The sequence below is a fragment of the Agelaius phoeniceus genome, chromosome 1, assembly GCF_051311805.1.
Source record: "Agelaius phoeniceus isolate bAgePho1 chromosome 1, bAgePho1.hap1, whole genome shotgun sequence".
Classification (NCBI taxonomy): Eukaryota; Metazoa; Chordata; class Aves; order Passeriformes; family Icteridae; genus Agelaius; species Agelaius phoeniceus.
Window position 1 is genome coordinate 88,452,949 of NC_135265.1, and position 17,706 is coordinate 88,470,654.

At 44.2% G+C, this 17,706-nt stretch overlaps 1 protein-coding gene and 1 long non-coding RNA gene across 8 annotated transcripts in view; one reads left to right on the forward strand and one right to left on the reverse strand.

Annotated features, from left to right (window-relative positions):
• The window catches only part of EPB41L4B (erythrocyte membrane protein band 4.1 like 4B), a 194,022-nt gene that overhangs the window by 163,344 nt on the left and 12,972 nt on the right, over positions 1-17,706 (reverse strand). The window contains exon 1 of one of the 7 annotated variants that reach the window (XM_077182826.1): positions 5,874-6,364. The exons of 1 other annotated variant lie outside the window; for it this stretch is intronic. In XM_077182826.1, coding sequence (XP_077038941.1) covers positions 5,874-6,173 — 300 coding nt within the window. In that variant the 5' untranslated portion in view covers positions 6,174-6,364. Of the gene's footprint in view, positions 1-5,873; positions 6,369-17,706 lie in introns of those variants that run through there. 5 more of the 7 variants (XM_077182821.1, XM_077182823.1, XM_077182830.1 and 2 more) reach the window with 5 other exon arrangements.
• LOC143694760 (uncharacterized) lies at positions 6,386-12,051 on the forward strand. Its single transcript, XR_013183425.1, has 2 exons — positions 6,386-6,934; positions 11,453-12,051. It is a non-coding gene; the product is annotated as an uncharacterized LOC143694760 (long non-coding RNA).

The window sequence follows — 17,706 nt, forward strand, 5'->3', positions numbered from 1 at the left end:
CACTGGCTTTCTCCCCCTGCCTGGTTGTCAACTCTTTGCAGCAGCACTCCTGTCATCCTGTCTATCTGTATTACACTGAAAAACTGTATTGGTTTTCATTAATAACTAATGGAACTCACAAGCAGAATCTCTCTTACATATGCCAAAACAAAACGCTGCTTTTTGTCTCCTTATTCTACAATGTACTCCCTTTCCTACTATCTTTCTTTTATCTGCTGTAGATTTATTGGGGATGTTTGGCAAGCACATCAAGGGCCAAAAATTCCCTCTTCTCTCTCAAGAGCCTAATCTCATGCATTTCTGAAGCGTGGCTGCAGTCATGTTTGCACACCCCATCTCATTTTTCTCTCTCTGGGGCTGTGCACGTTCCTGATTCTGTATGTGACTGTACTGTGAATGCCTTTCACACACCTCCAGCACACACTGCAGCAACGCATCAAGGCATATGGAATAGGGATAACATAATTAAAGGTTATTACCAGCAGACAACACATTGAGTTCCAGATACAGCTGCTTAATCAGAGCTGTAAGGTACTCAAAAGGCATTTCAACACGAACTGAAGAAGCAAAGACATCCAACCTCTTCATAAACCGATCAGGCTCTGTTGGTAGAAGGAAATTACTGGTGCTGGTGCTCACAGGAGCTCGTGAATATGAGAGGCCTTTCCCTTTCCAGTGTTGCAAATATGCTTTTAACATTTTCCAGCAGGTACTCTAATTCTATGTTGTTGAAAGGTAACTTCTGCATAAAGAAGGCATATTACCAATTTTATAAGTGATAAAAGCTTTAAAGAATTTATTAAAAAATCCCATTACTCATGTGATGTAATATATCTGTCAGAGGGGGGTGTATGTGTGTGTAACTGCTTAGTTAGGGAACTCCAGAGCACAACCTGAATCCAAGTATCTACATGCATATTAGAGCATGTCTCTAGAGATAATATTCACAAAACATTGCTTGGAAGTCACATAAGATATGAAAGAAAAAATGAGTTGCACTTCTCTCCTGATATTTATAACTTTATCAAGTCAAATACACTAATCAATAAAACTGAGATGGACTGCTCTAGAGTTAATTTAACATTTATATTTGATGTAAGCAAAGAGACCAGACAGCAATTTTTGCTATGTTCATGTTACCCCAATAAGAAAAGAATACAACACACAGCAGATCAGAGATTAGAAAACAGTACTGAAGAACATTTACTATTCCTATCCTGAAGTGTTTCCATAGCAGCCAAAACAATTATTAAAACAGATACACCAAAAGGATGGCAAAGAAATAATAGAAAAGCCATTCATCTGAAAATAATTCACAGATCTGAAGAGTTATATTTGAGATTAATTTAATCCTTAAACATTACATACTTTCTAATACATCACACAAGTCTTTGTAACAGTCTTCACAGCAGCAGAGGAATTTATCAGAGCAAGAAGATTTTTAGAAAGAAGTATTTATAACAGACAACATGTTGACTGCTGTGGATTCACATCACAGAAATTGTAAGGTATCTCAGATCTGCTTTGCAGGATAAGGATTTTCATAGTGGAGGAAGCTTACCATTTGCTTCTTCTTTTATCCCACTTAAGACTACAGAAAGCCAAGAACACTCTACACATTCTCCTCCCGCCCTCCCACAATTTATCAGAAAATACCATTTTCAACAGCATTAAGCAACATTAATTCCTGCTACTCTTGACAGTCACACTGAATAGCCATCTTTCATATCTGCCCTTTAAGCTTTCAAAAGATGCACCTAATTAAAAATCAAAGGCTCAGTTTTTAGAAATGTCAGCCATCATGCCTTAGAGTTAAGGAAAATTTGGCTTTTTGGCTTTGTCTGAATCTATGTATTAACTAGCAGGCACCATCACTGCTGCTTAAATGTCAATGCTCTCCCCTTGCATTCTTTCTGTAAGAACACAGCATCACCTACAACCAGTTCTTCTTTCATTGAAGTCACGAGTCCTCCAGAAAAACAGAGGCAGGATTGTTTTGGCAACAGCGAGCAAGTGGCCTTCCATCTACCTACAACCAAGCTGCAAACTCTGAGCAGCTAACAGCCTCCAGTGTAAGTGAGAGTGGAACACAAAAGATAGTGAACAGGTTCCCAATGGTAAAAAGAAATACACAGACAACAGGTTCCCAATGGTAAAAAGAAATACACAGACAGCTATGTGTGAGGGAGGAAGGATGGTTTCTAATGGAAGCGTTTTTTCTCCTTGCATCAGTTCTCATTGCTGGATTTCAGATGTGCAGACACATGGTGTCAGGTCAAGAAGAAGTAATGACACCATTTATGTTCCCCTTCCCATGGGAAATCACCCCACAGCAACAGAACTGGTCAACTGCCACTCACTCCTGTATAACAGGACCAACCTTAATAGCATCTCACATTCAATACAGGGCCCTGAGGAGCTCGTGGGTTTAAAAAGCCATCCAGTGCATTATTCTGTTCAGAAAGAATACTTTTAAAGCACATGATTCTTGCCTTAAGAGTGAAAAGCCAGCATCATTAAGCAATCCCTGAAATTTCATGCAAGAAGCTGAGTATAGAAACCATTATCCAGGGGTATCTGCAGTGCTCAGAATAATCTTATGTTGACATTTGTGTGGGGGTAGCTGGGTACGAAACAAGTTTGTGAAAGCCAGAGAACACCTACAAATGAAAGAGTACACAGCACAGAGAAGGGCAGGCTAGCAGATGGGGTAGTCCAAGGGCAGAGCACATGCAATAAAAAGAATAAAGTGCAAATGCTCCAGTAGAAAGAGGGTGTGGAAGCACCAGTGAAGAAGGAAGGTGACTCTAGTTCACTACTGCTATACAGCCTAGAGAAGAACGAGCTAAGGAAGAACTTGGAGATCAGGATAGATCTCTGCTTCTGTTACCACCATAAACTAACAAGAGCTTGCAAGACATGTACTTTCTGATACAGACACTATCACACAAATTATAACATTAACTACAAAGACAGTTATCGATTTACTGATGCAGGATTTATTTTTCCAACGGCCCCCACCTATAAGAAAACACTGTGGCAGAACATGTTACATTTAACTTGGACAAAAGTTTCAGGGTTTCAGATTTATTGGAATATTAAAAAAAAACAAAACAAAACAATAACTAAAAGTAAAAGAACTCTGAACCTTTTTTCTGTGTATATAGCTAATTTTCCTCCAGTCATGTCTTTTCTGTCATTCCTCCACACAAGCAAATAAACCCCATAGTCTCTGAAATCCAATAAACCTTTCAATTACTTCTAAACAAAGTCTTCGAGATAGCCTAAAAAGTTGTAGTTGCAAGAGTACCGTGTTCTAATATCAACAAGTTCCTTTTTCAACTAGAAAGGCAAGAGGGGAGCAGTGTCAGCATGAAGAGCACATTTTATAGACGCCAGTATCTCCTGAAATAAGTGCTGGCAAACACAATCAGCAGCACAGTGAAATCCTCTGCAATCATCTCTGTACTTGACTTCATGAGTAAGCTGCTCATTGGCGATGAAGCCTACACTCCCTCCTTTTGATAAAATTTGAGCTAAAATGAAAGAAAGCACCATACACTTTTTTTAAGAGATGCTACTCAATTCATTCAGCTCAACCATCCCATACCTCCGGCTTGTGAGTATTAAAGCACGCTATGTTTCACGCCCTATTCCCATGAAATATAAACCTGCAAAGCCCAGAGAAACTTTACTGATCAACTTCTATAAATGGTGCAATGCCTCTTTCAGTTTTTCTAACTCTCCAGGTGAGTGTCACTTTCTGTTAAAGAAAGGAAAAAAACATGAGGAAAAGATATGTAATTCAACAGAACAGTTTTTAATCCTCAAAACACTGACAGCTTTTACATGCTCCAAAGTCCTCCATCACTAGTGATTTGGGTGAAAAAAAATTCCAACTTCTTACTCTCTCTTTGGACAGCTGAGCTACAACCACCACATGTGCAGCTCACATTCTGAGAGCACTGGCAAGTCTAAACTTCATTTGGAGGTCAGCTCAAGTAAGAATGCTCCACAGCTTCTTTACTGGGCCAAGCAGGTATGTCCATATGTTTTCAGCACTCAAGGACTATGAGTGTCATTACCTCACTTTCTGATCCTACAAATCCTCAGACTGTCTTAAACGGGCTCTACAGCAAAATCTGACCTTTGACAAATCAGAGTATAACCTTAAACAAAATATTGACCAAGCTTATTGACATAGACCTCTATAAGTAAATGCTTAGCACACTGATAGCAATCATCAACTCTACATTATAAAAGATTTGTGCTGAGATGCTAGGAGTGCAGCAAGTTGAGAAGGAGATGTGAGGAAAGGAAATATATTAGCATTTCAAATATCTAGAAATGTGCAATGTAGTCTGTAGGCAAGGGAGGCCTGATAATGCTGCAGCGAGTATCTCTAGGTGGCTCCGTTCACATACTTCACTTGTAAGAGTCTTACTCAATCTCTTCTGTTTCTTTCAAGCAGAAACAATAGGGTTGCCAAATTCCATGTTTTAGTGAAATGATGCCAATATATACAGATGACAGCTAATATGAAAGGCACCTAACAAGAGTCTAAAGGTACTCTGAAAAAAACCCTCTCTTTTATATTGCTGGAGATTAAAGCAGTGCACAATTTCTCAAGCTGTTACACTCACTATTACTAAGTTCTCCCACCTGTTTTTGGAGACCAAGCTTAATGGCTGGTGACTATTTAGGTTGAAATGGAAAGAAGACTAAATGCTTTTCAAACATAGTAAACTTCCACATTATTTCATGGGAAACTTGGGTTTCAAGAGGGAGGGAAAAAGTGAGCAAAAAAAAAAAAGGATGGGTGGTGAGTACTTAGCAGCTGCGAGGAATGGAAAAACCAAAACTGCAAATTACCGATACACACCGTGCAGCTGCGTTTAAGAGCGATAAAAGGACACACAACGGGCTTTGGGGATGCCGAAACACCGACAAACACGGCCCAACCTCAGCGAGCAGGCACAAACAACACACGCACAGCCCCGCAGGCCAGCACCGTCCCTTCCTCATTCCTCAGGCACAGCGGCGAGAGGGGAGAAAGTTCAGCGCCGGCCCCGGCCCCGCACCCGTGGGCCGGCTGGGGCTGCACCCCCGGAGCCGCCCGGGCTCGCCCTGACCCCGGCCCCGCACCCGGGCGCCACGGGACGGGGAGAGCGCCTCGGGCATCCCGGAGGGCCCTTCAGCCGGCCCCGGCAGCGGGGACGGTGGCAAACAAGAACTAAGGAGAAGAAGAAGGCGGCGACCCCCCGGAGACCCCACCGCGGCCGCGCCTCGCTGTCCCCGCGGCGCCACAGGTGCTGGGGGCTGGAGGCTGCGAGCCCCAGCCAAAGGCACCGCTGTCCCGCAGAGGCTCCGTTCTCCCCCGGCCGGCACACCGGGATGCCCCCCTAGCCGGCGGTGCCGTCGGGCGGGCTCAGCGGGCAGCCCCCCGCAGCAGCAGGGGAAAGGCACAGGTAGCGCCCGCACCGCGGGAGGGAGGCAGGCAGCGCTGCAAGGGGCTGCTTTCGGCTGCGCAGGGGAGGAGGAGAGCGGCTGCCCACCTCCCCGCCGGCTCCGGGGAGAGGGAAGAAGGGCGCAGACGGCTCCAGCCGGCAGGACGGGGGCGGGCGGCGGTCATGGCGGGGAGGCGCGCCGCGCACCTGGCAGCAGGTGCATGCAGGCGGAGACGGCAGCGAGGGCGCCCGCGGAGGGAAGGACGAAACTAGCGAGGCTTTCCCGGAGAACGGCGCCTGTTGTGCGGCCGGGGGGGGGCACTCGCAGGTGCCCGTCGCCGGGGAGGGGGGGACGATGCGGAGGAGGGGAAAGGGTAGCTGCAGGCGCCGTTTTGCAGGCGGCGGAGGTAAGCGCGCACTACTCACCGGCAGCTCCACGTTGACTTCGGTCCCGTCCAGGAGAAGGACGCGGCACTGCAGCACCGGCTTGCTGCCGCCGGCCGCCGGGATGTGGACGGGCGCTCCGGAGCTGTGCACGACCCCTCCGGGGAGCGGCGAGGACGGGAAGGCTCCCGAGCCGACGGCGGCGGCGGCCGCTCCTCGCAGCCCCCCGTCCCGCTCGTCCCCCTCGCCGCCGAGCCCACCTCGCCCGGCTCCGCGCCCGGCTCCTCGCCCGTAGCGCTGCATCGACCGCCGGCCAAAGGTCCTGCGCAGGAACCGCAGCATCCTGGGGGCGCCCTGCCCGGCCGCTCACACCCCCGAGCCCGCAGCTCCGCGCCCGGCCCCGCGGCGCCTCCCAGAGCAACGCAGCAGCGCCGCCCGCCGGGAGCCAGCCCGCGCCGGGCGCCGGCCGCGCCGCCCGCTCCGCCCTCTGCAGCGCCGCCCGGCAGCGGCGGGGCGGGGCGGGACGCGGCCCCTCCCGCCGCCGCGCACCGGGGCGTGCGGCGGGCAGGGGGAGCTGCTGAGGCGGCCACCTGCGGGGGAGGCCGGGGCGAGCGCCCCGCAGCTCGGCTGGGCAAGAGCCGAGCCGAGCCGCGCTGCTCCTCTCCTCTCCTCCCCTCCAGAAGCAGCCCCGGCTCCGCGGGCGCTGGGGCGGTGTCTGCGCGACGGCAGCCCCTCGCCACCGCCCCCGGGCCGGGGAGGGGAGAGGAGCGGCGGGGGCGCGGAGCCTCCTTCGCCGGCCGGGCTCGCCGGGCGGCCCCTGCTGCGCGCCGGGCTCTGCGCGCTGCCCCCGCCCCGCGTCCCTCCCGCGCCCGTCTGCCGCTTCCGCCCCTTCGGACGGGCGGGAGAGGGGAGGGGGGAAGTTATTTGGAAATAAAAAAAGGCAAGGAGGGGGGGATGGAGTACTGGGCGCAGGCAGAAGGACGGATCTCGCCTGTGTTGGAGGTGGCCGAAGCGGCGGATCCCACCTGCAGGAGGAGGAGGAGGGCATCGCACCGCCTCTCCCGCCGCCGCCTACATCCCCCGTGCACAGACACGTCTGCCCGGTGCGTGGGAATGCCCCCGCGTTTGCCTTTGCCATCAGCGCGGTCTGGTGGTTTAAGGAAACCGCTGTGAGAACTTGGCCCCGTGGAAAAACCAGACCCTCCCGACTGTCCCGGGGTTTTACTCCCTTTCGCTTCCGTAAGGAGTACGGGTTTGTTTATCTGTCACAGTAAATCCATAGGTACAAATACTCTCACGGTCGCTCTGCCAAAAAGTTAAGTATTTATGTAGACTGGCTCGGGTGGGAGCGTTTTTGCTGAATTGCTACGTATAAAGTACTGGACGTGAATCACGTCTTGCAGAAACAATCAGTGAGGCTAATTCTGTTACCCTATGGTCAGATGTGATGTGAAGAGCTTTGAACTGAAATAATTTGCTGCTTCTAAAGTGTGGGTTTGGGGATTTTTTTCTGCTGTGAATTTATTTCTCTGCACCTCACTTCCAGGCCCGTTTACACAAGCATTGTCCTATTAGGTATTCAGAAAGCCTGCCAAAATGTCTCAGCTTGTCATTTTTTTATTGAGACTTGATAGTATTAGGTAACTGCCTGCTGCTTCTGCATCCTTTTCCATGTTCCTTCAATGCCCTGGATCAGGTCTTGAAGTGTCTCATCAGCCAAGACCGTCACCAAACTGCATGATCTTTGGCAGAGATCTAATTGCAGCCCTTCTGCACTTTATGGCTGCATAAAAGAGCTTTTATAGAAACAGAGTGGAAAGGTGCTAATCTCTGCCTGCTACTGCTCACAATCAAAAGTAGACGCTTAATACAGATTATGGCTTTTTTTCTCCATTTTTTTCCTTGAATTAGGAGCAGAATTTCTATTTTCTTTCAGATCCTGAATGGTGCAGCATACCTTGGGGTTCTTTCACTGCTTTGAACACTGTGAAGATATCCCAGTCCCAGAAAGCTCATTTGCATACCACAAGCAGCACAAATTATCTTAAGAGTTGGAAATTCAGCAGAAATACTCTTGTCTCTTGAGGGAGCTACAGCAATTCTGGTGCAAAGGAGAGTGGGGTGGAAGAGAGGTCTTGCATCACTTGGGACTGGACTGGCAGAAAACCGAGCAAATCTTTTGCCGTGCTAAAAATCTTTTTTACTCTGGAGCTGTGAGACTTCAGCCCTTTGTCTCTTTCAAGTTCTGTCATGGAAACAGGAGTCTGGTATTTTAAAATGCAGAAACGTAGGCTTGCTTGACTTACATTAGCAGCACACCTGATACGGGCCAATGGCCATACCCCAGAGGCAGTCCTGCATTTACAGAACTGCCATAGGGATGCTGAGGTCCCATTAAGGGTCATGTTAAGAAATACAAGGTATTGCTCACAGTAAAGCATCTTTTAGAAGGAGCTGGTGGTGGGAGGAAATAAAGCTGGTTTCTTAGTACCCAGCCTCTCTTGGAGTAAAACAATTCCACCGTTATTTTGTCTCATGTTACCAGCAGAGCTATCTTTAGCTGTGAAACAAAAACCTTGAGCAACAGTGGTACTGAGGATGCCTTGAGAAGTATTTAAACTAGCATTTATATTCAGATTTCTACCTTGCATGTTTCACCCATCTATGTCCTCTCTCCATTTTTGGATGGACAGGTCCTGAAGGGACCTGGTTTGCTGGCACCTGTCCTGCAGTCCCTCCTCAGAGTGCCTTCAACTTGCTTGCTTTCCAGTGAGAGACACAAGCTGAAACTGCCATGGTCCTCATCTGTACTGTAGTTAAGGGCATTTCACTTGAATCTTTATCAAAATAGCCTTCCACTGCAACATCAATTTCCCACAGAGTACTCCAGTCTCCACTGGAAGCCATGATTTGATTACTGCCGCAGGAAAGGTCGTGACCTTGGCAAACCATTTTTCCTAACCCGTATTGAAGTTCTGGTACCAAGCCCTGCAAGTGACCAGTCTTACCCACAGCTTTGCCATGGTGCTGAGCAGTGTGTAAATGGGAGAGCATTTACCAACATCCTTCCTGACACTGGCAGCAGCAAGATGGGAAGTCTCTAACCATTGGAGCCCCTGTTGCTGCTGGTACCTAAATAACTACATAAAAGTTTGATAGATACAATAATGACTACAATAAAGTTTGACTTTATTCTTGCTCTTTCATTCAGCGTTTTGGTTTTGTTCAAATCTTGTCTGGAAGCTTTTGGAAAGCTTGGAAATGGAGGCAACCATGTCATGGGGATGAGGAAGCAAAGCCATCGACAGATCTGTGAAGAGACTTCTCCTGACGGGGCATGCATGTGCTGCCTGGACATCAGAGACCTCTGTCTTGTTTTACTTTCTGTCACTGCAATCACATTTATGGATTTTTCCTGGCCTGCCAGACTTTCACTCTATGCAAAGGAGTGTTCTAAAATTAATTTACATGCAGCTAGAGTTTCTTTTTCTGCATTTTTGGAGAAATGTTATCTTTACTGAGTAACTTAAACAGGCTTATATTTTGCAAGGTTCTGCCAGGGTATGTTTTGTTACAGTCATTACTTAGAGCAAACTTACATATACAGATTCAAAGAGCAAGTATTGGTGCAAACCCAAATGTCTATGTTAATAAAACTGGGAGGAAAAAGAAACTTGAGAAGTTATGACATAAATTCACTCAAGCTTTTGGATATTAATTTTCTGGGGCTGTTTCTCTAAACACATAAATCAAATTAAATTTTTTATTAAAAATTTCATTAAAGGAGATTCTTTTCAGCGTTAGCACTCATTCCATTACAACATTCATGCAGCAGCTGGCAGTTCTATCTGTTTATTTTCCCCAAAAGCATGTCAGTTATATGAGCAGGTCTAATGTCACTGGTTTTCAGGATTTTTATATTTCCAGACACAGATTTAGAATAAAATACAAAGGTAATTCTGAATTATGTGGCTAAGCATAATTTGCATTTCTAGTCCATCTTTCATCTAGGGAGATCCCAAAACACTTTCATTTTAAAAAAGGAAAATTATATGTAGAACTGTTTTACCAGCACTGAAATGCAGCAGCTGTTTAACAGCCTAGAAAAATACTAAAAATCTCTCTCCTACAATTGTAATGGAAATATGCTTTTGAATAGGCAGAAAGTTACCCCAGTCACAGGGCCATGGTGCTGGAGCTGGTGGATGAATTCCTGCAAAAGGTACCACATGATCATAGGTAGTCAGGACTTTCCATTATCATGTTCTACTCCAAGTGTTTCAAAAGTCCTCCATTAAGAAAAAAAAAATTAATACTTCTCCATTTAGAATATCAGTGTTTCAGTAGGTATGAGTTGTCGCAGCCATTGCTGTTCATGTTAATCCATATATACAGAAAAAAAATCCTTTTTTTTTTGACAGAATAAATAAAATAGTAGCTCACTGAAGAATAAATGTGTCCACTCAAAGAGCTGCTTTTGTATATCCAGAGAGGTTTGCTCATAAACATGTAAGAACAAAAAACTTTCCATTAGAAAATCTACAGAAAGAAAATATTTCTTGAGGAGTGAACACTTTACAATGCCTCCCATCCATCTAACAAGCAGGTTCAATATGACTTAATCATATGTTCTTTCCTTTAGTAAGAATTTTATCAGTTTTGTAGTGACTTCAATGCATAGAAATAATAATGAATATTATCCTTATTCAAACTTATTATTAGGTTTAAGGCATTAATGAAAAATGTTTTCAATGCTTTGTTAAATTGCAAAGATAACAGGTGCTCAGCTGAAAAATTGAGGCATCTTTCCACTGGTGAACTGTTTTGATGTTAATCTTTGGTGAGCCTAGAAGACTGCTCAGAATGTTACCTATAAGCAATCATGACATGATGAAAGAGTAAAGTTTTCTAGGAACATTTTCTAACCATAATTATGCATCTTTTAATGCTATCTCCACTGAAAATAGATATCCATGGCTTCTTGTGCTGTGCATGAATTAATAAGGTCTAAAATTTGCAACAAAAATACCTTTAACTGACACTGCAATGCTGAATGATACCTTGTAGAGGTCTGATGGGCAATAAACCACTTATGAGAACTGCTGGAAACTTTCAAGGTGTATGAAAAACCGACTGAGCAATAAAGCAAAGGTGAAGGTTATAATGAACAAGCATCACATTAGATTTGGTTAATTAAAAGATGCATAAGTCAGATACTCTGGGTACTCCACTGCCTGGATGTTACGCTGGTGGCAGAAAGGAGATCCCCTCCTCATTTGGAGACTTCAGCTCTTCACCTGTTGAACTGTTTGAGAGTACAAGGGACAGGAGGCAGCCAGGGCACTTTGCTTTAAGAGGAGGAACTTGTTGGAGGCAAACTAGTCAACAAATGAAGAGATGAATCAGTGAAAGTAAGTATTTCTAAGAGAGCAGAAGTGGAAAAGCAACAAAACGAAAAAAAAAACTGAGGCTGCTGAGTCAGTTTATTTGTCCTGTGCCTACCAGTAACAAGAAAACAGGAAAGAAAAATCCAAACTGAAAGACTGAACCATCAGTGCCAATAGTTGATTTTTTTTTTTTTTAATCAATTTGTATTTCTAATCTTACATTATCCATCACAGGTTTTGCTGAAACCTGAGGGATGTGGACCCCATTTGTTACAGAATCACAGAATCACAAGGTTGGAAGAGACCTTCAAGACCATCGAGTCCAACCCATGCCCCAACACCTCAACTAAACCATGGCACTGAGTGCCACATCCAGTCTTTTTTTAAATACATCCAGGGATGGTGACTCCACCACCTCCCCAGGCAGCAGGACATACTATGTTGTTGACATACTATGAAGTGGTTTCATAAAGTAGAAATGTTCTGTAACTCTTTTTTAGAAACTGCATTTTCCTAAACAGTAAACAGCTCATTTTAGGATGTAAAATAAATGTTCATTAAAATGTTATTTATATCTGACTGATAATCTGAGTATAGAAGGAAACAGCACCATCTACTTCCTAATGAACTCTCTTGTGTGTATATGGACTTCAGCTTCCTAGATAGATTGTCAGACACAAATGCAAATTTATCCCAGTAAAAAAAGCAAAATCTATCATAGGATTGGAAAGCAATATCTCTTCACAATATGTGACCTGGAGGGGAAAATCTTTGAGAGATTTTGTGACTTAGCATCTACTTGATCATTAAAGTTTCCTGATATACTACTTGCATACTGACTTTGTGGGGTTTTCGTTTCATAAGAAGTGCGGCACCAACTGAAGGAAATCTATTCCAAATCCTTCTCCTCCCCTGCCTCCATCAAATAGTAATGTACATGTACTGTCAACAGAGGCTCCTTCTTGCCCAGCATTTTCCTCTTTTTATTGCCAGACACTGTGCTGTGCACACTGTCCTTTGCCATCTCGCAGTGATGGCATCAGAACACTCTAATGTTCTTCTGAGTCTGTTTTCCTTCTCTGGTCACATAAATGAGTTTTTATTTAACAGTATTTTTATTCTCTCTGGATTGTCTGTCAGAGGATGGCAGTGTAAGTTGGAGAGACACTTAGACCATAGAAAGGGTTGTGATGCTGCCAAAGGGTAGAAAAGGGGGTTCATATCAGCTTTGTCTTGAGATATTCCCATGCCTATGGCATTTACCAGTTGGAATCACCGGGAAAAACTTCTGGCAGGTTTTCAGAAGCCCTTTCCCAAAACCAAAAGTAAAGTCCTGTAGACTGGCTGGAGTATGTGGAAAGATCAGAAAGATCCTCCTTATATCACTGGGATGAAATTTGTATCCTTCGAATTTATCAGGAGCAAACGCAGTGAATCCCAAGCATGCAGAGAAATAAATTTATTTTTCTCACCTTTCTAAAGTCAGTGATACAGAAAGATATGTTTCTTTTATTAAGGGCTGCTTCTGCTCAGAAGACAGTGCTGCATAATAACACACAGAAAAGTGCTGGCTACTACATCTTGAGCCAGAGAAGTTTAAAAATATATAAATTATTAATATAATAAGTTTCGTTTTATTCATCCTATGACTTAACTATAAAGAAATGTTTTTATTTTTTCATAAGAAAGTTTGATAACTTTAGCAATATTACAACACATTGCTGAAGAGATGGAAACAATTATTTCTTTGTTTAGCTCTATTTCCCTTAAGTGTAGTCCCAGTTACAGTGCAGAAGAAATCTGTCTAAAAATCAAGTCATTCTAAAAAAAAAAAAAGCCTCATACAGACAGTTCTGTAATGAACTGAAATGAACAAATAAATTTATACAGCATCATTTTTATGTGAACAACAATATCCACAGTTATTTTCTCCCAAATACTTGGTGTGCCTTCAGCCACACATGAACTCAGTTGACTGGATGTATTGCTTTCAAAAGCAATGGCACAATCCTGACTCCTTTACAAATTTGAATTTATGAACTCTTCTAAATTTGCAGCAGAGAAAATATCTGTCTTACACCCTTACAATAGGACCATTTGCAGACCTGAAAGTCACTGGGCAGCTTTAGGTGAAGACTGGAGATTCATGGAGTGTTCCTTTACTGTTCACTCGTGTGAAGCCATGCAGAGAGAATTTTGCTGGGCTGGACGGGATTTTTTTACCCTGGCAGCTCATGAAAGAGTAAGGCATGTGTCATTCAAATTATTAAGATGTAGTGAAAATAATTGCAAGCCTATTTAAATGTAAGTTCTTTATTGTGTATAAGATCATTGTGTTAAAACTCTTTGCAATTAAAAAAAAATCTGAGCCAGAAATAAAGAATGTTAGTAGTTGTACCTCACTGTAATCTCTTTTCCTGCTGAAAGCACAACAGATGTTTCATTCCCATGTTTACAGTTTTAGAGGCGGGCGTAAAAAAATTGTGCTAACAGGCAGGCAACCATAAGTATTCTCTGTTTGGATATTTAAGTATTCTCACCATCATAGATGAGCAAAATTAAATGGGAGAAGAGACTGGGCTGTAAACATTTGTTCATTGAGGTTGCCTTGCATGATGCAAGAGAATCAGTGGTAGGGTGAGGGGTACTGACTGCTCCCATCCTGTGCTCCAGGGAGGTGAGGGGGCCTTTTGAAGAGGGGTGGGAAGAAAAGAGATTTCAACTCTTCTGGATCTGGTTCTCCACAGGGGCATACCAACATGTTACCATCTCAAACAGGGCCCAAAACTTATCCCAGAACCACTGAGCCAAACACTTGCAGCTATCAGCTTGAAACCCTGTAACATTAGAGCTCCATTGTCTCCAGGCTAGGATCCTATTTAGTGGAGAAATGGAGTCAATATAGCTTGACCTGAGTGAAAAGGAGTTTCAGTGCACTACTGGAATAGCTCTTGAGTGTGGAGAAATGGACTGCTTACTTTTTGTCAGGAGGTTTAATGTTTTCACATGCTTTGCTGCAAGATTAAATTTAAAAATGAAAAAAACCCAAGGGTTTTGTGGTTTTTCAATGTCTTTTGAAATTGCTGAGCAGGTTTATACAGTTATCCAGAAAATGTAAACAGAAAGTTCCTGGATTAGGTTTACATGTAGGCATAGAGATAAAGCATTATGATTGAAATCTTGCTTTCACTGTCTTTCTTAAATGTTAGCAGCTGAAGTTGTGTATTCTCAGCAATTAATGTTTTATTGCACTTGAAAACTAGAGCAGAGGGAGACTCCCCAGCACAGAGCTGCAACAAGTACACCCGGTGACAGAAGCAGGGAAAAGCCAAGTCAGAACTGAAGCGCAGACAAATGCTGCAGTCTTCAGTGGTGGCAGAGCCCAGGCTGTAGGCAGCTGTTGGATGCTGTGGGAAGCTGGGATTGGGTCCCTCCCCAGACTGTGGGAACACCAGGGCTGCATTTGCATAGTGGCGCAAGCTAATATTAGGAGCGGCTGGGCTCCCAAGCTGGAGTTTACCAAGGGTTCTTTCACTGTGGGGGAAGGACTCACCTCTTAGGTTAAAAAAAAAAAATAGGATAGAGAAAGTGTTTACTTGTTGATGCACATGTTCTTTCAAAGACCAGCTTCTCAGAAAATTGCGTTTTGCATGAATGTGGCTGGCCCCCTCAGTCAGTCAGACAGTTTCTGTGAAACACCCACTTAGGCATGGGGAGAAAGGTAATCCCGTTTCATTTTCCAAGAGCAGCAGAAGAAATGGAACTGTACCCAGCCAAGCCTAGTGCCTGGTGTCACCATGTGCTCTCTCGGACTCTCATGCTTATCACCCTTCCTCCAAACTCAGAAACTAAGCATGCATTTTATTCTTTCTCTGACTCAATAATGAAAATTTTGGTCTTTTGTAAGAGTGAAGACTATGAATCTTTAAAGTGCATGGATAGAAAGAAATTATTTTCGAGACTTCAGATAGCCCAGAAAAGAACACTGCCATGTGTAAGTTAGAACAGAGGTGTATCTCTGGGAAGTTACCTCTTATCTACCTGTGTTACAAGGGCCATCTTCATCCTGCATGGTGAAATAACTCCCTGCTTGCCAAGATCAAATGTGTAGCTGAGGTATTTATTCAGTTCCTAAAATGTATCTATACCTGCCTGGAGGCACATCTACATAGACTAGAGAGTTGTTTACATAAAAAGAATGAAACCCAGAGGGGTATAGCCTCCTCAGGTAAAAGTCAGACAAAAAAAATCTCCCTCACTTGTGAGGACTGAAAACCCTTCAGGCCTGGTTTCAGGCAAAAACCTCTGCAGATAAGATAAGCCTGGTTGCAATCCCAAACTGAATCCGAAACTGGAGTTCTGCCCAGCCAACTGGGAGAGCTGGGAGCTGTGCAGGGGCAGTGCCTCCAGTTCTGGGATACAGAGGATGCCTCAGAAAGGGTGAGAAGAGCTCCCTGGCTGCTGCTGCTGGAGGTGAGGAAAAAGGATCAGCAGGGAGATAGCCAACTCCAGATCTTAATTAGCCTTTAATATTGGGTGAAGCCACTGACTGAGCAGACATTGCAACCTGTGCTACACCAGCACCAAGCTTTCCACAGCAGGAATACATCATGACAGATGGCTATGCTGGTGGCAGTGGGTGGCATTGAAGTCCAGTCCCAGATAAAGCACATCCTAAATGCTGATGCAGGACAGAGCTAATGATCATGCTAACAAGAGTGGTGGCCTGATGGCTGGAATCTTCCTGCTGCCTCCTTTGGCAGTCATAGCACAATTACAGATCTTGGCTATCAGCTAGTGTATAATTTTATAAATCTCAATCAGCAACTGATGAGAAGCCCATTGCCAGCATGGAACCTGGCTCTTCCCCCATCAAGCAGCAGGGTTGTCTAACATCCCACATCACAGCAGGAAAACAGCCCTTTCTAGTCTCCCTGAAACAGATTCAGAGGAGACTTTTGTAGGTATAAGATCATTCAAAATGAAAAACCTCAAAATAAAAGAATTAATGTTTAAAATTATTAAAAATAAAAGAAACTATTCTGACAATATGAACTTGGCAAAGAAAAGAGTAAAGCTCCGTATAATAAAATTTTAAAAATATAGGGCTGCTTTTCTATTCTTTTTCTTGTCCAACTGGTGTTGTTGTAGAAGCATGGAGCAGAGTTAAAGCTCTGCTAGTCTTTCTCCTGAGAAGTGTCAGGAAAGATGAGTGCCTGTCCTACTCCTGTGCCTGCAATGAGTTGTAATGCTTTTGTTTCCATCCACCCAGTGGAGACAAGGTCTGATATCCCATCTACAAGCAGAGGAGGAACAGTCATGGTCGTATTGCTTGCCTAAGAGGATGGTCAGTCCCTTTTTGTTGGTTCAGAATCAGCACTATTTGTGCACAGGGGAAAGATTGCAGTCTCGGAGCAGAGTTGGTTGCTAGCTCAAAGCTCGTGCTGGCCCTGAGAGCAGCACAGTGGTATGTAACAGCTCATCAGACCTCTCCCCTTGGGAAAGTTGGTTTTCTGCCTCCCTCCAGCTTTGCTTAGGAAGAAGAGAGTATTGTGTGGGTCACTCTTTCTCATATGAGGGGAAAGGGTTCCCACATCTGGCCATAGAGGAGTTATCATTCTCCTCTTCCTACTGTTCCAGAAGAATGAGAATAGATGTAACAAGACATGTTGTGGAGTAAAGGGTGTACTTAAACAGTAGGGCTCTTTTGTCAAGTAAAAAGCAACTCCAGCTTAGGTGTACTTCAGTTTGCCTTTTTTAGGTGGAATTAACGGAGTTCATGTGCACTCCCTCAGTCTATTTCTGGGCTTTGCTATTTTATGTAACAAATCTTTTACATCAGTTTGGGCCCAGATCCCATAAGAGTATTCTGAGCAGATTTGAAGTCTGGGTGATGGTCACAAGGAAACAGAAGTAAATACACAACCAGGAGTGAGCCAGTGGCAGAGGAATGGACTGGATGCCTTTGCTAATGATAGGATCTGCAATTCTATCTGACTTGACTGTTCAGGAAAGAGTGACGGGAGTGTTTGAGAGCTACCCACTCAGTATGCCAATATTCAGACACCTCACCTTTGTTTTTCTGAGTTGGAGCTCTGTCATCTGATAACACCTAAAAATTATAAAATAAAATGAACCAAGAGGGAGATATAAAACCTCACAGCAGCACTGAACTTTGCACAGTTTAATTAAAATGCCTAATTGGATTAGCAAACAATAATTTGGATTATTAGACTTGCCATACAACAGTTTTCAAATTCATGATGAATCTCAACAATGCAAATTCTCTCTCTTAAGTGGGGCAGCAGTTGAAGTGCACTAATTGTTCTAAAATATAGCTTGGAAAAAACTTTATGAAATTTTTATTAAAAACAAACAAACAAAAAAGGGGAGCAGTGTCCCATCTCTGAAAGTGTTCAAGGCCATATTGGATGAAGTTTTGAGCCACCACCTGCTGTAGTGGAAGGTGTCCCTGCTATGGCAGGGGG